At 49.6% G+C, this 17,678-nt stretch overlaps 1 protein-coding gene and 1 long non-coding RNA gene across 2 annotated transcripts in view; one reads left to right on the top strand and one right to left on the bottom strand.

Annotated features, from left to right (window-relative positions):
- Positions 1-1,530, bottom strand: part of LOC141740324 (uncharacterized) — a 17,781-nt gene extending 16,251 nt beyond the window's left edge. Inside the window, exons 1-2 of the long non-coding RNA XR_012585966.1 lie at positions 936-1,530; positions 415-570 (exon numbers count right to left, since the gene is read on the bottom strand). This is a non-coding gene — a long non-coding RNA (uncharacterized LOC141740324). The remainder of the gene's footprint in view (positions 1-414; positions 571-935) is intronic.
- DSTN (destrin, actin depolymerizing factor) lies at positions 1,166-13,384 on the top strand. Its single transcript, XM_074578799.1, has 4 exons — positions 1,166-1,299; positions 10,006-10,313; positions 10,545-10,621; positions 11,947-13,384. Exons 1-4 carry the CDS (start codon positions 1,297-1,299, stop codon positions 12,054-12,056), a joined length of 498 nt encoding a protein of 165 aa, XP_074434900.1. The 5' UTR covers positions 1,166-1,296; the 3' UTR covers positions 12,057-13,384.
- Positions 13,385-17,678: the final 4,294 nt, after the last annotated feature.

Here is a 17,678-nt window from a genome sequence, read left to right on the forward strand (position 1 = left end):
TCATACCCCAGCCCTGAAAACGTGCAATGGAGCCTTGTTTTTGTTTTCTGCTTACAAGCAGACAAAGGTCCTCAATAAATAAGCTTGATGCCAGGGCCTTTTTGCTCATTGATCCAAGCCAGGAACACGACTGCAGTCAGGATTCAGTGATGAAACCTAACTGTCTGTGTGTTTTTTTAACATTAGCAGGTGCTTCTGTAATCTGATTACAAAAAGCCCGAGCTCCGGCTGCCCAGAAACACGAAGGAAATAACACTTTCCTAGCATTTCAGAGCGAGCAGTACTGCAGTATACACGGAACAGCAGCTCCTCCGAATTCCCCCCCTCTCACCCCCCCGGCCCGGGTCCCAGCAGCAGGGTTTTCTCAGCGGTCAGCTTTGTCCGGAGGACAAACCGCTCATTGTTTTCAGCCACCTGAAAATAGATGCCGCTCTGATTCGTGCGGGGACGCGGCTGCTGTTGGTTGGGGCTGGGGCTGGTGCTGCCGCCGCCACCGCCGAGAAGAAATGCACAGGGTTTCCTGCGGCACACAGCGAGCGCGGCCGGCCTGGGCCAATCAGGAGTGCCTGACTGAGATCGCACCAAAGTAGGTATTAAAAAAATCCTCAAAAAAAAAAAAAAAAAAAAAGAGAGAGAGAGAGAAAGAAAAGCCCCACACTTCCTCCTCCTCGCCAGCTCTCCTGACCCCCCGCCTCCATCCGCTCTCTTTCAAGGCCGCCTCCCCCCTCCTTGCCCCAAGGCCGTGACCGCCCCACAGCCGCCCCCCAACGCCTCCCCCCAACCTCCTCACGACTGCCCCGGCCCGCTTCAGTCCCCCCCCACCAGCACCCGAAATCCTCTTTTTTTGCCCCCCTCCCCATACCCCTTCCCTCACAGCTCCCTCACCGCCACCCCCCTCATCCCTCCCCTCAGCACCTCCCCCGCCCGCCGCACACCTTGGGGCAGGTAATCCCGCCCCAACTCGCAGAGGAGCCGCTGCCATTGGCCGGCCGGGCGCGTGGCCGCCGTCAATCACCCGGTGGCTCCCCCTGTGATTGGGCAGCCCACCCTCCTCGTCGGCCGGCGGGAGCGTGGAGGGGGGGTAGTCCGGGGCGTTGCCACGCAGGGCTCCCACCATAGCAACCGCTTCCTCCTCCGGGCACGGCGGCCGTGACGTCGGCAGCGTTTCCGCCCGGCTCGCGCCCTCGCCGCTTCCCTTCCTGCTGCCGGAGCCCGCGCCGCGCCCAGCAGCCGAGGGGAGCAGCCGCCGCCGCCACCTCCGTACCGCGCTCCGCTCCGCCGCGCCCCGCCGACGCCATGGTAGGGAGCCGGGCACCGCCGGGGGAGTGGGGGACACACGGGCCGTTACGCTTCTCCCCTGCCCCCCCACACCCCCGCCATCCGCCTTCATCCCTGGGGAAAGGGGGGAGGGGGGCGGTTGGTACCGCCCGACCGCCGCATCCCCGCTGCCGCTCTGCCCGGTGGCATCGCGCCCCGCTTTCCGTCTCCTTTCCTCCGCACGCCGGCTCCTTCCCGTTCGCCTTTGAACTTGAGGCGGCGGAACCCTTCTTCTCCCTTCCCCCCCCCCTTCCCCCCCCCCAGTCCCGCCATGAGGCAGCGGAAGGTTACTCCCCCCCTCCTTTGAGGCGATGGAACTGTCCTCTCGCCCTCCCCCCATGAGGCGATGGTACGTTCCGCGCCGCACACGGGCGCTAGGGGCGGGCGCGTCCATTTCGCCCGAGGAGGGGGGGGGTGGTGCGGTGAGGAGAACGAGCGAGGCGGGAAGAGCCGGGGGGGGGGGCGGCCCCTCCCCGTGCCGCAGGGCGCGGCCGGGGGGGGTGGGGGGCGGCGGCGGGTCCCCCCTTTCCACGTGTGGGGAGAAAGGCCACGGTGGGTGGTGGGAGCTCCTCCCGGGGGCCAGGGGGCTGCCCCGCTCGGGAGGAAGCGCGGCCTCGGCCGCATCCGCCCCGACGGGCGGCCCCGGGCGGGAGCCATCTTCCCCAAAGGCGAGGGGTTTCGGGCCTGGCCTAGAAAACGGCTGCGGCGGCTCTTCCGCGGCGGCTGAGGCGAGCAGCCGTTCTCCCGGCAGCCAGGGCCCCGGCTCCGCCGTCCGCGGTGCGCAGCCTCCCGGGGCCAGGCCGCCCTTAATCGGGCCGGTTTGGAGTCAGCAGTCCTGGGAGCGGACAAAAGGAGGGAAGCAAAACAGGCGGAAGGAAAACGCCGGTCGCAACAAACGCGTTTGTGCAACGACCGCTCAAAGCAGCTTAAATTTTGAGGTGCAAGAGCTCGGGAGGTTTTTGTCTCGCTTTTCCCCTGAGGGAAGGATATAATGCGGGAAACATTATATCTGAGATGTAACGCCGGAAACATAGAAATATGTTAAATACACACACTGAGTTTCCCGTTTTTTCTGGCTTTAAAAAAAAATAAAATGCCAGGGGACCCCTTTCATAGATGGGGGCGGAATAGACCAAACAGCTATTATGCTTCATGATGGCTCATTTTCTGTTGGTTTGCCTACACTGAAAGTTTGCATCCCTGTTTAACGCAGGCTACTGAGACTGAAAAATTCACTTGACTTACTAGCTCATAATTTTAACTGCTGTCCTGTTTTCGCTTGAGTCATGCACAAACACTTGCCCAGTGACGAACATTTGTGTGTTTTGACCCACTTGCCTGAGTCATTTGCCTTTAGTAGAGGGGTTACATATTGAGGCCTTCCAAAGATATTTACCATTAGCTTCTTGAATATGTGGTGTATCCAGTAAATAAACTTTTCTTCTGCATAGACCCAGCAGACAGGATGTGCTACTAATCTCCCTGCTTCCTATAACGCCTGAGTTGAAGCATCTATGGCTGGTCTGCGGCATGGAGCAGAGCTAATGGGAGTTGCAGATGAAGCTGCTAAAAAGTCTGATGAGACTTGCAGCTCTTGTTTAAAATAGGCTTGTCTGAACAAGCTAGCTACCACCTCTGCAGTACGCAAACCTAGTTTAGGATGACTACTCAGTGTGTCAGGCTTCATCTTGCTTCGGAAACAGAGAATTCCCCAGTCAGTCAAAGCTAGTATTTCTCATAGTGATCTCCTTTTTGGAACAGGGTCTGGATTGGCTTTTTTAAGATGCTCTCCAGTTGCTGCAAATGAACTTGCTTTTGGGCAAAGAGTGTAGGCCTACTGGCAAAGTACAGCAATGCCAGCAGGAGGGCATAATTTGGTATCAAAAGAGCATTGGATTTTCTGCTTTGCTGTCTTGCCACAAAGTTCAGTTTCTTTGCTACTGGATTAAGTGAGTCCATGGTCTTTGGGGGACCGTGCAAATTATTTTTCTTGGTTGTTAGTCAACACTATTCCCAAATCTGTGTAATTACAAGGTACATATGCCTCATATACAAGATGACAGGCTCATGACAATTGGCAGTGTGGGTGTCTGGCGTGTTCCCACTTGCCTTGTCAGAATATCGCTATCAAGAGGCTCCTGCTGGGAGCAAGGGCTGACCTAAGCGATCTCATGTGGGAAAGCCTGCAGACAGCCAGAACTTGCATGTAAAGCTGTTCAGAGCCTTTTGCTTGCCTGAATGTTCAGTATTCACAGTGATCTCTGGGAAGCATGCCTCAGTAACAAGTATCTGGGATGCCCAGAGCAGGCCTTCAAAGCCTGTTCTTAAGGGTGAGGTTTAAGTTTTAGGTTGCGGTAGGTGCCTGGAGGGCCGCAAGAAAATTCTTACAGACGCTTGCGCTCACAATAGCTGATTTCTGTGCTGAAAGCATTTCTAGGAAGCTTTGCTTTCCTGCAAGAGTCCTGTTGCATGCAAGCTTACACCCGCCTTACCTTAAAAACATGTGTTTCAACACAGGAATGAGCACTACTCAAAACTTCTGCCCTGCTACTGGCTACCACAGTTCCTGTTTTTCAGCAGTGTTGCCGGGATTGCCTTTTGTGGGTATTGCTTGTTCTGCCTACCTTGATAATTACAGCAGGAGTGAACTTCATGGTAGCTCAGAGGTGGTGATGATTTCCTCTTTGTCTGAAAGCTGAGGAAGTGACCTCCAGGAATTCAAGGGAGGCATTTTTTCTGCTTTTTTTAATAATTACTTTTTTACTCATCTCTCCTTGTCTAGTTGATAACCTGTCATATTGGCATATAAAGCTGAATGGAGTTTTGATTCCTTCCCCCCCACCAAAAAGAGACCAATTAATGCAAAATAAAAAATTCAAGTCTAGCTGGCAAGATCTGCCTACAAGTCATATGCAAATAACTCTGTACTTCTTGCTGGTTTATGGTGTGCAAATAATGGCCTCTTACACAACAGCAGTAAAAAGGCAGTTAGTTATGTTTCCTATCATGCTTCAGATCTGAATTGAAGCTTTGGACTTTCAGATGCATAGGCTGCTGGGTGTAAATGGAGGTGTCTGTCCAATCGTAGGTAGTAGATGAAGTGGGCCTACTGGGACTTGGGAAGTCACTGGTGTTCCCACATTGGTCCTGGTCTTTGGGGTGAAGTTAAACCACTTACTCTGTGCACTGCCTCCCTTCCTACTTAATAAAGTGGGGGTGGTAGTATCAGATGGGTTTTCTTGAGTGCTCAAATAACAGATTAACAGCAAAGCAGTATTTCAGATCCTTGTGTTTTTAACCACCCACACATTCAGTCGGCTTGTCAGCCATAGCTGACACCTCTTTAGAGGCCTGGTTTGGCAGAATCTTCTCCCAGTCTGTTAACTGCAGCCAGGCTACGTGATCCTCGCTTTCTGGTAGGTGCTCTCACAACTAACTTGGCTTAGTTTTCCCTTCAAGGTCTCAGTGCTGATGATGTCCCAGGGTATTGCGTGGCAGCGTAAGGGACAGCTTTGTGAAGGCTGCTGTCCCAGAACAGCTGGGTGGTAATAGGTTTAATTGAAAAAATACTTGTCGCAGAGATGTACTATGACACATTACTGAGTCAGATGGAAATGCCACATGGTTACGCCAGCAGTTCTGGCAGTGGCAGGGGATTCTGAAGGTACATAGGAGGGTTGGTATACCAAGAATAGGGGAAACAAGGTGTTTATGAAGAAACTTGAGAACCAAATATATGGCAGTAATGTGACTAGCAAACATGGGAGCACAGTCTTCTTGGATTTGCCTTTGCAATTAAACAAGGCATGCTTTAATAAGTTCTCAGTGTCAAATTCTGGAAAAATTGATGGTGCTTTTCCAAGAAGCAAAAGTTTCCACTTGAGTAGCTGTGGATAGTCCACGCTGGTGTATACAATGTTGTGTGCGTGGCTCCCAAACAAAACAAGTCAAGAACTGGTTCTTGAAATGTCTCTGTAGATAACACATGCACAGGCACCTCTAGGGAGGGCTCTTAGGTTCTGATCACAGAAAAGAAAACCCACACTGTAAAACTGTCAATACTGAAAAACAAGTTTAGTCCTTCAAACTTGTTTTGAGGCAGACTACGTGATTAGTTTAAAGTCTTCTTGGCTGTCTTACAGTTGAGGAAGGAACAAAGACTTTTCTTAGGTAAAATATTTTAAATACTAAAGGAAAATACTGGAGTTCACTGCACTTCCTAACAAAAGAGAAGGCAAATTTAATTGTGTCAAAGTTGCGTTTCAATGCAGGCTTGCTACAAATCCAGTTTATCAGGCATCTGGCATGTGTCTCACTCCTGAAATGGCTTTCTGTATGTGGGGATTTTCTTGAGAAAGCTGTGGATTATTCTTCAGTCTTCCCCCATTTAGATTAAATTTCAGTTGTAGGGTACTTGGTGATGAAGGCAAAATATTGGAAGCTGTTAGTGGGGGCAGCTGGGGACGGCTCTTGCAGTTGGAAGCCTGTTAGACAGAAGGCTCTCTCTTTGGGCTGCCCTGTGTAGGGACGGCATTCTGCTCTCGCAAGACTTCTGCAGTGCTTTGCACTTAAGGCAGGAACGGATGGCTTTGTGTAGGGAATAAGAGCCACTGTGTTACTGCAATGCATGCTGACAAGGCATTTAATGCAACCATTACCTCATGTGCCTACAGCAGTCTATATGAAAATACAATGGGCATACTGGTGTAAGCGCTCCAGAATAATGTACAAGGCAATGCTGCCCGCAAGACACGCCGCCTTTGCAATAGTTGCATGGAGCTACTGGGGGAAAACTCATTTTTGCTGATTTCCTCAGAGAAACTTACTCTGTCCATTCTCGCCTGAATGTCTTCCCTGAATATGCTGTACTGGCATTGTTTTTCCGTCTGAAATTAGGTGGCTTGCCTCCTTGCTGCTGCCTTGTTTCAGTGAGATTATCGGGCCCTGCAGTTATGGTCCTCGATGCCTATAGAAACATGCTGGCTATTTAAATGTAGTCTTTTTCTCTGCAGTTGTGCCCCGAGAATGGTTTTAAGTTGGTGTTGCCTGTGTTACAGGGTTAATCTGTCCCCTGCAACAAAGTGTCACCATCTGATGATCGTGTATCCCACCAGTACCTGCAACATGTACTGTTCAATGAACAGCCACCCGTGTGCCAGTCCAGAGTTGGATAACTGCTTTCATACCGAAAAAGGAACAGAACCAGGCTAGCTCTTGTAGCCCTGCAGTGTTCAAGCCAGAAAGCACAAAATAATAATGAATGTGCTGTATTGAATCCTCTGAGCAGAGCGATATTGGGCCAAAGAGAGAAAATCCAGACTAACAAATAAACGTTTATTCTGTCGTTACTGGTGGGGTGGAGGCTTCTCACCAGCTATTCTTCTGGGCAAATCAGCAGACACACAGTTAAAATGTCGAATGAGGACATGTATTTATGAGTGTGGCGTTTCTCCTTGTTCCGGTGCTTGTAACAGTCATCCTGTTGCTGCCCTAAACAGAATGGTTGCAACCACCTTACATCAAAAGCTGCCATGGGTTTGGGTTTTTTTTTTTTCCTTTTTTAAGTGTGTTTATGAAGCCGGTCATGGCTGGTACAAGCCCAGGGTTGAAAGGAAAGTCCTACAGTTAGAAAAGTAGATCCTCTTTTTGGAAGCCATTAGCTGCACCGGGAGTTTATGGGTTCATTTCAACCCATACTGTGGCACAGCTATATGGTTTTCTCAGATGGAACAAATCTGCATTGTCCTTAGCAATATAATGGCTGCTAATGTCAGCCTGCATGATGAATCCAGGGGTTGTACAGCAGCTGTGAAAAGGAGTAGCACAGCTACTTTTGCTACAAAGCCTTTTGCTTTGGAAAGCTAAAAAATCCAGTTCTTACGGTTGTCCCTTCAGCTTCTGGTCAGTCCCAGTTATCAGCTGCAGTTTAACTGTGAATTTTGAGTTTCCAGACTAAATACTCTCAATATTTTTGGAATCTGAACTGACTTGCCAGCAGCGTTCAGTTTCTTTATAAGGAAACAACTTGTCTCCTGACTTGGAGACTTGTTTCTGGCTGTGCAGTAGCACAAGCATATGCTCTTGACTGCACAGTTTACATCAACCTGCATCTCCATTGCTGCTGCTTGCTTCTGGCTCTCTGCTGAGCTCTTCTTTCAAAGTGAACTTCTTGGCAACAGGAATTGGTGCAGGGGAATTAATTGTTGTGGTCTTGGAGCAAAGATCAAGAATTGACAAAGGTAGAGCTAGGTGACATGAACTGCTTTTATGCTATTATTAGAATCATTCCTATCCTAGTTCAGGCTCATTCCCATGCTAGTTCAGGCTTCCTAAGCATTTTCTACTTAGTCCCAAAAATCTTAAGATTCTAAAAACTGAGTCTTAACACTTGTTGTCAGCTACTGAAGTGCCATTAGTTAGAAGACAAACCTCAGGGAGGGGGATAAAGTTGTCTGGAGTTTACTGTGGATTTGTCTTTAGTGAATGATGCAACACTTCTAGTTGCTGCTGCACTGGTTTAGGGCAACCTTGTGTTATTTAGAGTCTTCCCAGAGAGCTCCTGCCTACACCAACCACAGGGAAGGGAGGAGAAAGACCTTTATTCCTCATTAGTTCTCAATCATGCTCAGCCAAAGTGCAGCCTCTCCGTATGGAGGAGGTGACATAGGAGTGAGTCACTTTGAGTCGATGTTTGCACTTTTGCTCAAATTTATCCTGGAATAGGCTTTCTCTGCTTACTTTCCTTGCCTTATTGGAGATATGTAGAAGGGTGGCTGCCTTCCAGGCAGCTGAGACACAGTGACTTACTCCCTGTTTTCCCATCCCAAAGTAAGTACAAGGGGATTCTGGCTAGATTACACCTAATAGACAAGCCATGCATTGTAAATCTTGGGGGAGGTCCCTTTGTATTTGAGTAAACTCCTACGGAGCACTGTGCTAGTGCTAAAGAAAAGCTTCTGCCTCAGATTCACTGCTGTTTCAGATTGCCCTGTTTTTGCATGACCAGCACTTGGGAGATCTAGATGCCAAACTCCGCGGTAATAGGTTCTGCCAGCTGTGTCACCTCTCTTCACTGGGTTAGCAAAGCTATGCCAGACACTAGAAGTTACAGAAGGAGAGATGTTGATAGAAATGGGAGAATCCAAGCTCATCATCTCTCAAGGACAGCCAGTTTGAAAGCTAGCACTAAGCAGTTCCCCTTCACCACTGGTCTCTGGTTTTGCAGCTGAACTCTGATGTTTCTTTAGAACACTTCCACTCTGACCAGGTACAATGTCCCCCACAAAATTAATCTGTTAAGCACATGTTTTGGGGCTGAGCTTAAGGAAAAACAAAACAAAGAGCAAGCTTTAGTCTTTCTCAACCTTTAGTCTTTTTCAGTCGGTGTATCTCACATGATGCTTTACCTGTTTAGTACTGCTGACTGTGCTTGTGACGTGTGGCAGTTTACATAGAGGGAGGAGGGCAATTTTTCCCTCTGAGATATGAATTGCCATATCTGAGGATAATATAATTTGAATTTGGAAAACCAAAAACCAGCAGGGGAAGAAGCGGCATTAGAAAGGAACCTCACTGTTTACGCTGCATGCAGCATTTTGAACAGGTAGATGAGTGTTGGGCAGGCTTCAATTTGGTCTTTACTGGCCATGATATCCTTCCAGCAGTGTCTGCTGGCCAGTATGGCTTCCCATATTTGCAATATTCACTACTGCACAGCTGCTTTTAAGCTCTCCAACTTTATTGCGCTCTGAGAACAAAACTCAGATACAAATGCTTCTACCCTGCCACCTCTTTTTTTTTTTTTTCCCCTCATTTCCAAAAAAGTAGCAGACTTAAAATGCAGTTCAGCCTCTTGTCGTTACTGCTAGGTCTTGTCCTCTTTATTCTGTGCATCTGCCTTTAACATTAGATTGGTGATGCTACATCTGCACCTCCTCTTACGGCTAGCACTAAGTAACTAGAATTTCCCATCAGATTTTAAGGGGAGGGGGAAAAAAAAAAAGGTTGAAAAGGCAGGCAGCTTGCTTTAAAAACTGATGGAGGAACTGCTGGGAGGTAGACGCTTTAACTGTTAGACTTGCAAGTTCTCCTTTAAAACAGTGAATTCGGAGGAACTTCTGAAAGTTGGTTTGTTCTGCTAAAAACTGTATCGCTACAGTCCCTGTACCCCACTACATATCTCTTGATCTCTAAATCAGATCCATGTGACAAACATGAGATTTGGCCATGTTTTTTACCTCTGTTCCTAAAGCTGCTAGCAAGCACAATAGAAATGGCTAGGAGGCTTTGAACAGAAGATCCTAGTGGACTTGATTGTCTAGCCAGCCTGAAACGGGTAACAAAATTAAGCTGCTGTTATGCCAAAGGATCTGCCGCAATTGAATCTCGGAGGACAAGGGATGGACGTGCGTGTAAAACTACCCCAAAACAATGTTCTAATATAAGTAGGCCTGTGCCTTCTTCAGAATAGTTTTGGTTTGGCAGCTGGCTGTGGGCAGCATCGAGACTCCAGATTCTTTACTTGGCCTGGAAAAAGAGGGCCTGCAGCCTTTTCTGACGAGACTCTCAGGCCACTACTGACTATTGTCAGTATCGGTTGTCTTCTAGCCTCGGATTTAAGGCACTGCAGTAATGTAGTTGTGAAAACTTGTGGCAGTAACCTAAAGGTCTTTGCTCTTGTCTTCGCAGGCATCTGGAGTACAAGTTGCCGATGAGGTATGCCGTATCTTCTATGACATGAAAGTGCGGAAGTGCTCTACACCTGAGGAAATTAAGAAGAGGAAGAAGGCTGTAATCTTCTGCCTCAGTCCAGACAAAAAGTGCATTATTGTGGAAGAAGGCAAAGAGATTCTGGTGGGAGACGTCGGTGTGACAGTTACCGACCCCTTCAAGCACTTTGTGCAGATGCTTCCCGAGAAGGATTGCCGTTATGCCTTGTATGATGCAAGCTTTGAGACCAAGGAATCCAAAAAAGAAGAGCTGATGTTTTTCTTGTGGTAAGCCGTCTTCCCAACTCACTCATTCCTAACATGCAGTCCAAGCACTGTGGGTGAGGTCTCTGAGCATTTGTATTGCCCAGGCTGGCAAGATGGCAGGCTTAAAGTGAGCCAGACAGCCCGATGCCTGTATTCTGAGACATTTCACTTGTTCATAATCAGTATGTTACCGCTTCTGTCTCTGCCGGATAATAAATGTCACTAATTGCGCTTTTTGGTGTATCCCGCTAGGGCACCAGAACAAGCACCTCTCAAAAGTAAGATGATCTACGCAAGCTCCAAGGATGCAATCAAAAAGAAGTTTCAAGGTACGTAATTGCAGCTAACGCTCCGAGCTGTGCCATGCCCCTAAAATGCTTACACAGCAAGGCTTAACCCTTGGCTAATTGGTTTGGGTTTGTTGTTTGTTTTTGTTTTTTTTTTCTTTTGAGATGCTAGTGAGAGATGAGAACTTTACAGGTGAAATGACCTGTGACGTGAGCTAAAATTAGCTCTGGCTAAAACTTACACTGTCTGCCTCTGAATTTTAGAGGCGCTAGAACTGTGCTCAGGACAAGAGCTGGCTTTGCAATGTGTGGCACCGTAGCTGTACTGTACAGAGCAGCACATCTGCACCATACAGGCTAGAAACCATTAGATTCATAACACAAAGCTGGATTTTCTGTAGAGCTGCCTCTGTGGCAGAGGACTTTCAGCCCTGTGCCTGTTAAAATACACAGTCTCATAAACTTACTGTGCTGTAGTAGTAGTAATTAACAATTAACTTGATTTAGCGATGCGATTGTGATTACTCGTTTCAAAAGGCATTGCATCTCCAAGTGGAGAAGCGAAGTTCTGTTCAGCCCGTCAGGAGCCATTAACCAGGGAGTAAACACCTTGCTGCAGCATTCAGAAATTTCATGCTAAGTCGGTCATTACAGTGGCTCGTAGCCAGATAGCACCGCCCCCCCTCTTCGGTTCCTCATGCTGCATCAGGCCAAAATCTTGCAGCGTGCAAGGCTGACAAGATCGTTGTGCAGCAGTGCCAGCTTTCACAGGATAACTTGCCAATGGATTGGAATTACCCAGGGAGACTGTGCGCTGCGCATGTGGGAGTCGAAAAAAAGAAATTCTGAAGAAGTTCTGCTTTTCTCCACGTAAGACAGGCTTGGGTTGGGCTTTCCACCCTCCAAAAAAAGAAGCCACTGTTGATTCCTTAGACCAGAAAAGTCTTCCTGGTCTCTACATCTGAGGTTCTCAGCCCGATTCTTTCACCCACCTCTCCAGAGCCAGCGGGAGCTGAGTCAGCCATCTTAGTGTGCTTGCGCGTATCTCCCTCACCTGCCATATCCAGGGTAGCACTAGAAATGAGAGATTCACTCGTGAGATAGACTTCTCATTGCAGGCTAACAGTCTGAGCACTGATCTAGTGAAAACTTTCTCCCTGGTATTTCTGTGTTGGTATTTGGTGTGTAGACAGATGTCTCCTGTGACATACCAGGGGGAAACCATCAAAATTCCTAAGCTAAGGCAGGACTTAACCTGCTTGAGTGACCAGATTGCCTCTTCTCGTGTTACTACCAAGTACGTTTCTTTGATTGATTACTAGCATGTTGAAATACTGCATTATTGAGTGTTTTGCCTCTTTTTTTAGGCATAAAGCATGAATGCCAAGCAAATGGGCCAGAGGACCTCAACCGAGCTTGCATTGCTGAGAAGCTAGGAGGCTCCCTAGTCGTAGCTTTTGAAGGAAGTCCCGTGTAGATGTCATACAGTGCCACAACTCTACAAGCATTCCATGTTTTAATATATCAGTTATGTAAAGCGACCATTCTAGGCAAGGGTTTCACTAACTGTAGGGAAGCTGTCTTGTAGAATAAAGTAGATTTTGGAGATGTAGCTCGTATGTACAAATGACCCTAAATAAATCAAATCTGAGGATTTATCTTGGTGTATTAATACTTGCATTGGTTGTCCAGCCCAATACTGTCCCCGATGGATTAACACTAAAGGTCTCCAAAAATTTTGGTCCAATGCAGCAGTGAATCATGGGATGAAGGTGGGGGGGGAGGTGAGAACAATCTGGTTCCTGTTCTTACTTTTCTAAATTGTAACAAGCAAAATTCAGTCAGTCTTTTTGAGGCTACTGGCCAAATTGCCAAACTCAAAAACTTTTCCCCTGTAACCGTTTAATACAAAACTTAAAACCTGTAGTTACAGTCAGGCTAAAGCAACCTGTTGGCACCAAAACTGGGTTAAATTCTTAGTGCTTGCAGTTGCAGACCAGTACTAATAACGGCTAATTCTGAAGTTAGAGGTAAAATAGACACACTTTTCTGGAGAAATAGTCCTAATCCACTCTCTTGTAAACTCACGGTGCAGTAATAATATTTAAAGGTTCACTTGTTCTGTAGGTTCAATTTTCTTGTTATGAAGTGTCTTGAGATCTTTTCCAGCCTAAGTGATTCTATAAAAATTGCTTTTCTGTTGACATAGTTTAATTTAGAACTACCTTAGTTTCTGTAATACACACTTACTAGTGGATCGGATGCTTCTGAGGCTTTTACAAATGCGGATTCTTATATCAGAGCTCTCCAGTTATGGGTAGTACAATGAGAAGGAACCACATCTTAAAAAGTGGTATTCTCAGCCCCAGTCTTTGGTCACTTGGTCCATTTGTCCATAATTACTATTGATTTAACTTAGTAGAACCAATCAGCCTGACTAATGCGGCTTGATCTGGGCTTTTTGTCTGTTAGCTTCTTTAATTCTGTAGAAATGCATGGAAATTATCACCTACTAGAAAGTTTGACCTGAAATGCCTTTTGTATGGGGGGGGGGGGGCGGGTAGAGAACATTCCTGTGCCAGCTACAGAGATCTTAAAAGCTTCCATGTTTCACCAGTGGTTGATTAAAGCTGTTTCCTTTGTGTAATGTGTACATGGGAGTTGCATAGAGTTTTCCTGTATGTCTGTAGAGAAAAAGAAAAAAAAAAACAAAACCAAAACCCTTAGCCTCCAGTGCGTTACTGTGATATGTTCTGTGCGTGCCAAATTCGCATAGCCTAAATAAATGGGGTTTCCCTCCCCTGGGTCAGTGACTGATTCCTCTCTAGCCCTCTGCATTAGCCCTCCTGCCGCGGGGCCGGCGCGTAAGCCGGGCACTCAGGGAGCTGGTACATCTTCTGCAGCTACCCCCCCCGTGCTGCTCACGGGGGAGAAGGGATGGGGGCAAACAGGCTGGAAGGAAGAGCTTGGTGGAGGGAGTTGTGGGGGTGGAAAAGCAGGTTCCTCCCTGTCTGCAGGCTCTAGCTCCTTAACAGCACCCGCTCTCTTCCTTTTAGGCTTCGGACTCCCATTTCCGTGGGTTTGGGGAGCTTCCTGGGTGACGTCTGGCATTTGCAGTCTGAGCGGGAGAAACCCAGCGCGTGTCAGTTGTTTTCCCTGTAAGAACTGAGGGAGCTTTCTCCGGCCAGCCCCATGAAGCCCAGGCAATTCCAGGCTGCCCCTTCCTCTGTGAGCTCTTGCCAGATGCGCGGGGGACAGAAAGCTGTACTGTCCCCGCAGCCCCCGGGCAGGGCAGTGCCCTGCGCTGGTTTATCTGCGGGGCCGGGGGAAATAACGGTCCATTACCTAACTCAGCATGTGCCCTCTTTGTCCACGCTGCGTGGTTAAAACCTTTAATTAAAAGGCAGGCATTGACTGCTTGCTCTAACTTGGCACCCGGGCGGGTCACAGGGTTGGGAGCACAAGGTTTTTCTGATGCAAAGAGACCCACCAGGGTGAAGCTTTCCCCATTTGGAGAAAAGCAAACTGGCCTGGTTTCTGCGGGTGCTTTCAGTCTCTGTTTCAGCCAGCTCTGAGCTTGCCCAAGTGGGGTAGTCATCCCCATAAATGGCTCCTCCTTGCCAGGGTGTCTGCAGTCCTGGTCTCTGTCCAAAGTCCAGGTGGAGATAAGGAAACTGGGGTGACACAGCGGGAGTGGTGCTGCCCTGGCAAACAAAGGGAACTCCCAGCCAAGATCCAGCTGATAACGTGCCTCCAGACTGCAGGCAGCTTTGAAGAGAGCCAGCCCAGGTGACGCCGTGGTGGACTTGTGCCTGGGATTTCCTTCTTTGGTTAGAAAACGGAGGAGGAGACCTTGCAAAGAGGGGAGGATGTCACACCTGGAAGGTAGGAGGGCGCATCCCACAATGTGAAAGCCCTTGGATCAAGGACTGGTACAAAGTGCCTTAGTCTTGGGACTTTGAGGGATGAGAGGTCTGAGGTGGCACCTTGGGCCTTGGTTAGGTGTGGTCCTACAGCTTCAGCTGATCTAAGAGGCTTTGGCTGCTTTTAGGACGCTCACAGCCAGCCCTGAGGCCACTCTAAGAGTTTGTGCACTCCAGTGCTGACAGTAACTCTTAACCTTCAGAGTTACAGTGCTTCGGGCTTGTCCACATCATGGAGTTAGTGGGCCAAGCTTCACCACCTCCTAAGGTTGTTTGGCCTTCTGCAGTTGAAGGGGATGAAAAGCATGGGAAGATGTTTTCTCCTGCGACTGCTTCAAGTCCTTGCAGTTCAGGTTTCTCCCAAATCACCCAGACCCTCTGAAAAGGTAAGGCAAGCAGGGAGAAAACACGAGGAATGCTTCCTATAGCTTGGCCAGTTGCTGGGCAGAGAAATTACATTCTAACAGGACTACATGGAGGAGGAAAAGGCGAAGGGATTGGGGTGGTGGCTGCAGCTCAGAGCCACGCAAGCTCAGAGGACCACAACCCAGGCAGCGCAGCTCATCGGCGGCAGGAGCAGAGCTGCTAGAAACCTTTTCGAGTCCGTGTGCAGGCAAGGGTTTCTCAAAAGCCACTTTTGTCCGTGACACTGGGGAGAAGGTGGGGATGGGAGATGGAGACTGGTAATTCAGGCCTGAGCGTGAGCAGCAGATGGTGTAAACCCTATTCGTCTTCAGCGAAGACAAATTTGAGTGTCTAATCTGTGGCTTGATGACCCCGCGTACCCAGGCTGAAAGGTAACTCCAGCCACGGCTGAAATCAGCAGTGGGATCCAGTGTTCTCATCCAAAATCACTCAATCCTTCCGTGAAGTACCCGGTTGCAGCACCCGGGCACCCAGCTGCCGATTGTGACTGCCCTGAGTCACCCGGTACCACTCCAGGTGTGGGAAATTCAGCCGAACATCTTTCTCCAGAGACATGTGGTTGTTTTTCAGCTTTGTTTAAAGGTGAAAAAAAGCTTGCCCCTCTCTAAAACAGATAGTTCGGCAACATATCCTGGAAGGGCACTGTGTCCCCCACGCTGGGGACATCGAATCTGCTCTTCTGTGCTTTTTGGAGCCCCACAGGAGCACACCTGCCCCATAGCACACTTGGGACGCCGGCCACCCTCCTTGCGTTGGCTGTTTTGTGGGGGGAGGGGGGGGGTTTGTTACTGCTCTCGTGTTAATGCCTGGGCACCTTGCTGTCTTTTGCACAAGTGTGCTCACAATAAAGGAAACCGTTGTTGCAAAAGCGAAAAACTGGAACCAAACGAAGGATTGCATCACTTTGCTGTCCCTGCTGCCCTGGGGCCCTTCTTACCGGCGGCTCTCTGGAGGCGATGGCCACCCCGATGCGCTCAACTGCTCGCTCCAGCCTATGGGTTGGGTGTGGGTTGTTTTGGGTTGTTTTTTTTTTTTTATAATCCTGGTAAAATCCAGGCATTCCCTTGCTTTTGGGGATTTTAAAAGGCCGGGCGCTCCGCTCCTTGGTGGGCAGCGATGCTAACAGCATTGAGCTTGGCGGTGATCCTTGGTTCGGGAGGTCCTCCCGGGGCATCGCAAAGTCCAGAAAGAGAAACTGAAGGCTCATCGTGGCCGCAGGGTGAAGGTCTGCTTGCTGAGGGTGTCCCTCCAGCATGGGGAGACACATCTGCCAGAGCCCAAGCACTCGTAGGAGCTGCTGCCTATGGATGCGCAACAGCCCTCATATGCTAGAGCGGTGGGGAGGGGCAGGAGGAGAGCATGTAATGAGTGTGTGGGGTCTCGGCTGCCATGCGAGGGGCTGGGGCCACCAGCCTGCCAGGAGATGCAGCCACCAGCTGCCCTCTGGCCGCGTCTGTGAGCTCCATCCACCTCCCATCTTGCGAGGACCTCCAGGCAGGGGCAGGTGGCAAGCGATGGTGGGGGAGGGGGGGTGTGTCACTGAGCCACTTGCCAAATCCGGTGGGTGTCCCTTCTCCCCGCGGCTCAGCGCAGCCCCTGCGGGGTGCTCAGCCCATTTCTGCAATGAGCGCCGAGGGGCTCAGCGCAGCCTCCGCCGGCAGCGCCCCACCAAGCGTAGGATAAACAGGTGCCTTCGGACAAGGACGGGAGACAGGTCTGGGGGAGCGGGGGGCTCTCCGCTTGTCCCCTACTCAGCCAAAATTCACACACACCCACCCCCGCCTTGCCAACCACCCCTTTTCTTGCCTGGTCAAAGATGGGGGGGTGTCTCACCCCCCACTACCACCCCAAGTGTGAATTGCACACCTCTCCTCCATCACAGCCACAATGCTGGGGGTGGTGGGGGGGAACACGACACACAAATGACAGGATGTTTTCCCAGTCCTGCCTGCGTGGAGTCTCTGGTGCCTAGTACAGAGGCTGAGCACGCGCTGCCTTCCCCAGGAACAAAATGGAAGGGGGCAGGTCTGTCCCTCATCCCCCCCTGGCCCAGCTTTGGCTCTTCGCACACCCCGGAGGGACTCAGCGCTTCGGGGCCTCTTTATACACACCCCCCCCAACTTCTCAAATCCCGCTGATGTCAGCGCCGGGCTCAGCAGCTTTATTGTGGGGAGACAGGCACTGAGCCGTCACGTGGCCTCTGCCATTTCCTAAGAAACCAGCCTTTTTTTTTTTCTTTAAAAAAAAAAAAAAAAAAAAAAAAGAGGGAAAAAAAGATTAAAAAAGGAAAAGCCACAAGAAGGGGAGAGCAGAAAGCCGGAGAGGCTGGCGGCGATGGAGGCCCACCACCACCACGCAGCACCCTCAGGGACAAAATTACAGGGGAGGGCTGAGGTTTAAGCAAAGCAGGAGGGATGGTCCCCAAGGGGCTGGCCTGGCTCTGACCCCAGTGGCAGGGGAGCAGCGGCACCCTGTCCCAGCTGCCACCGTGTCCCCGCTGCCACCACGTCCCCGCCACCGTGGAAACACAGGCGGGTGGGAGGAAACCTTTCTCTCCTTTGCTTATACCGGGGGTCCTTCTTCAGTGACCCCCGAAGACCTGCCTGGCCTGCAAATTTAAAAAAAAATAATAATAATTAGCTACTAACCAGAAAAATAAAGCAAGGACAAGCTCTTTTCACTACGTCATTTTAATTGCATCAACACCCAGAAATACACAAAAGGATACGTGCCAAGAGCCACCCATCAAA

Source organism: Larus michahellis, chromosome 3 (genome assembly GCF_964199755.1).
Source record: "Larus michahellis chromosome 3, bLarMic1.1, whole genome shotgun sequence".
NCBI classification, from domain to species: Eukaryota; Metazoa; Chordata; class Aves; order Charadriiformes; family Laridae; genus Larus; species Larus michahellis.

Bases quoted from the DNA above. Each gene is read 5' to 3' on its own strand.
- DSTN (XM_074578799.1), top strand. The intron at 10,314-10,544 runs GTAAGCCGTCTT...GTATCCCGCTAG, and splicing joins GAGCTGATGTTTTTCTTGTG to GGCACCAGAACAAGCACCTC. The intron at 10,622-11,946 runs GTACGTAATTGC...CTCTTTTTTTAG, and splicing joins AATCAAAAAGAAGTTTCAAG to GCATAAAGCATGAATGCCAA.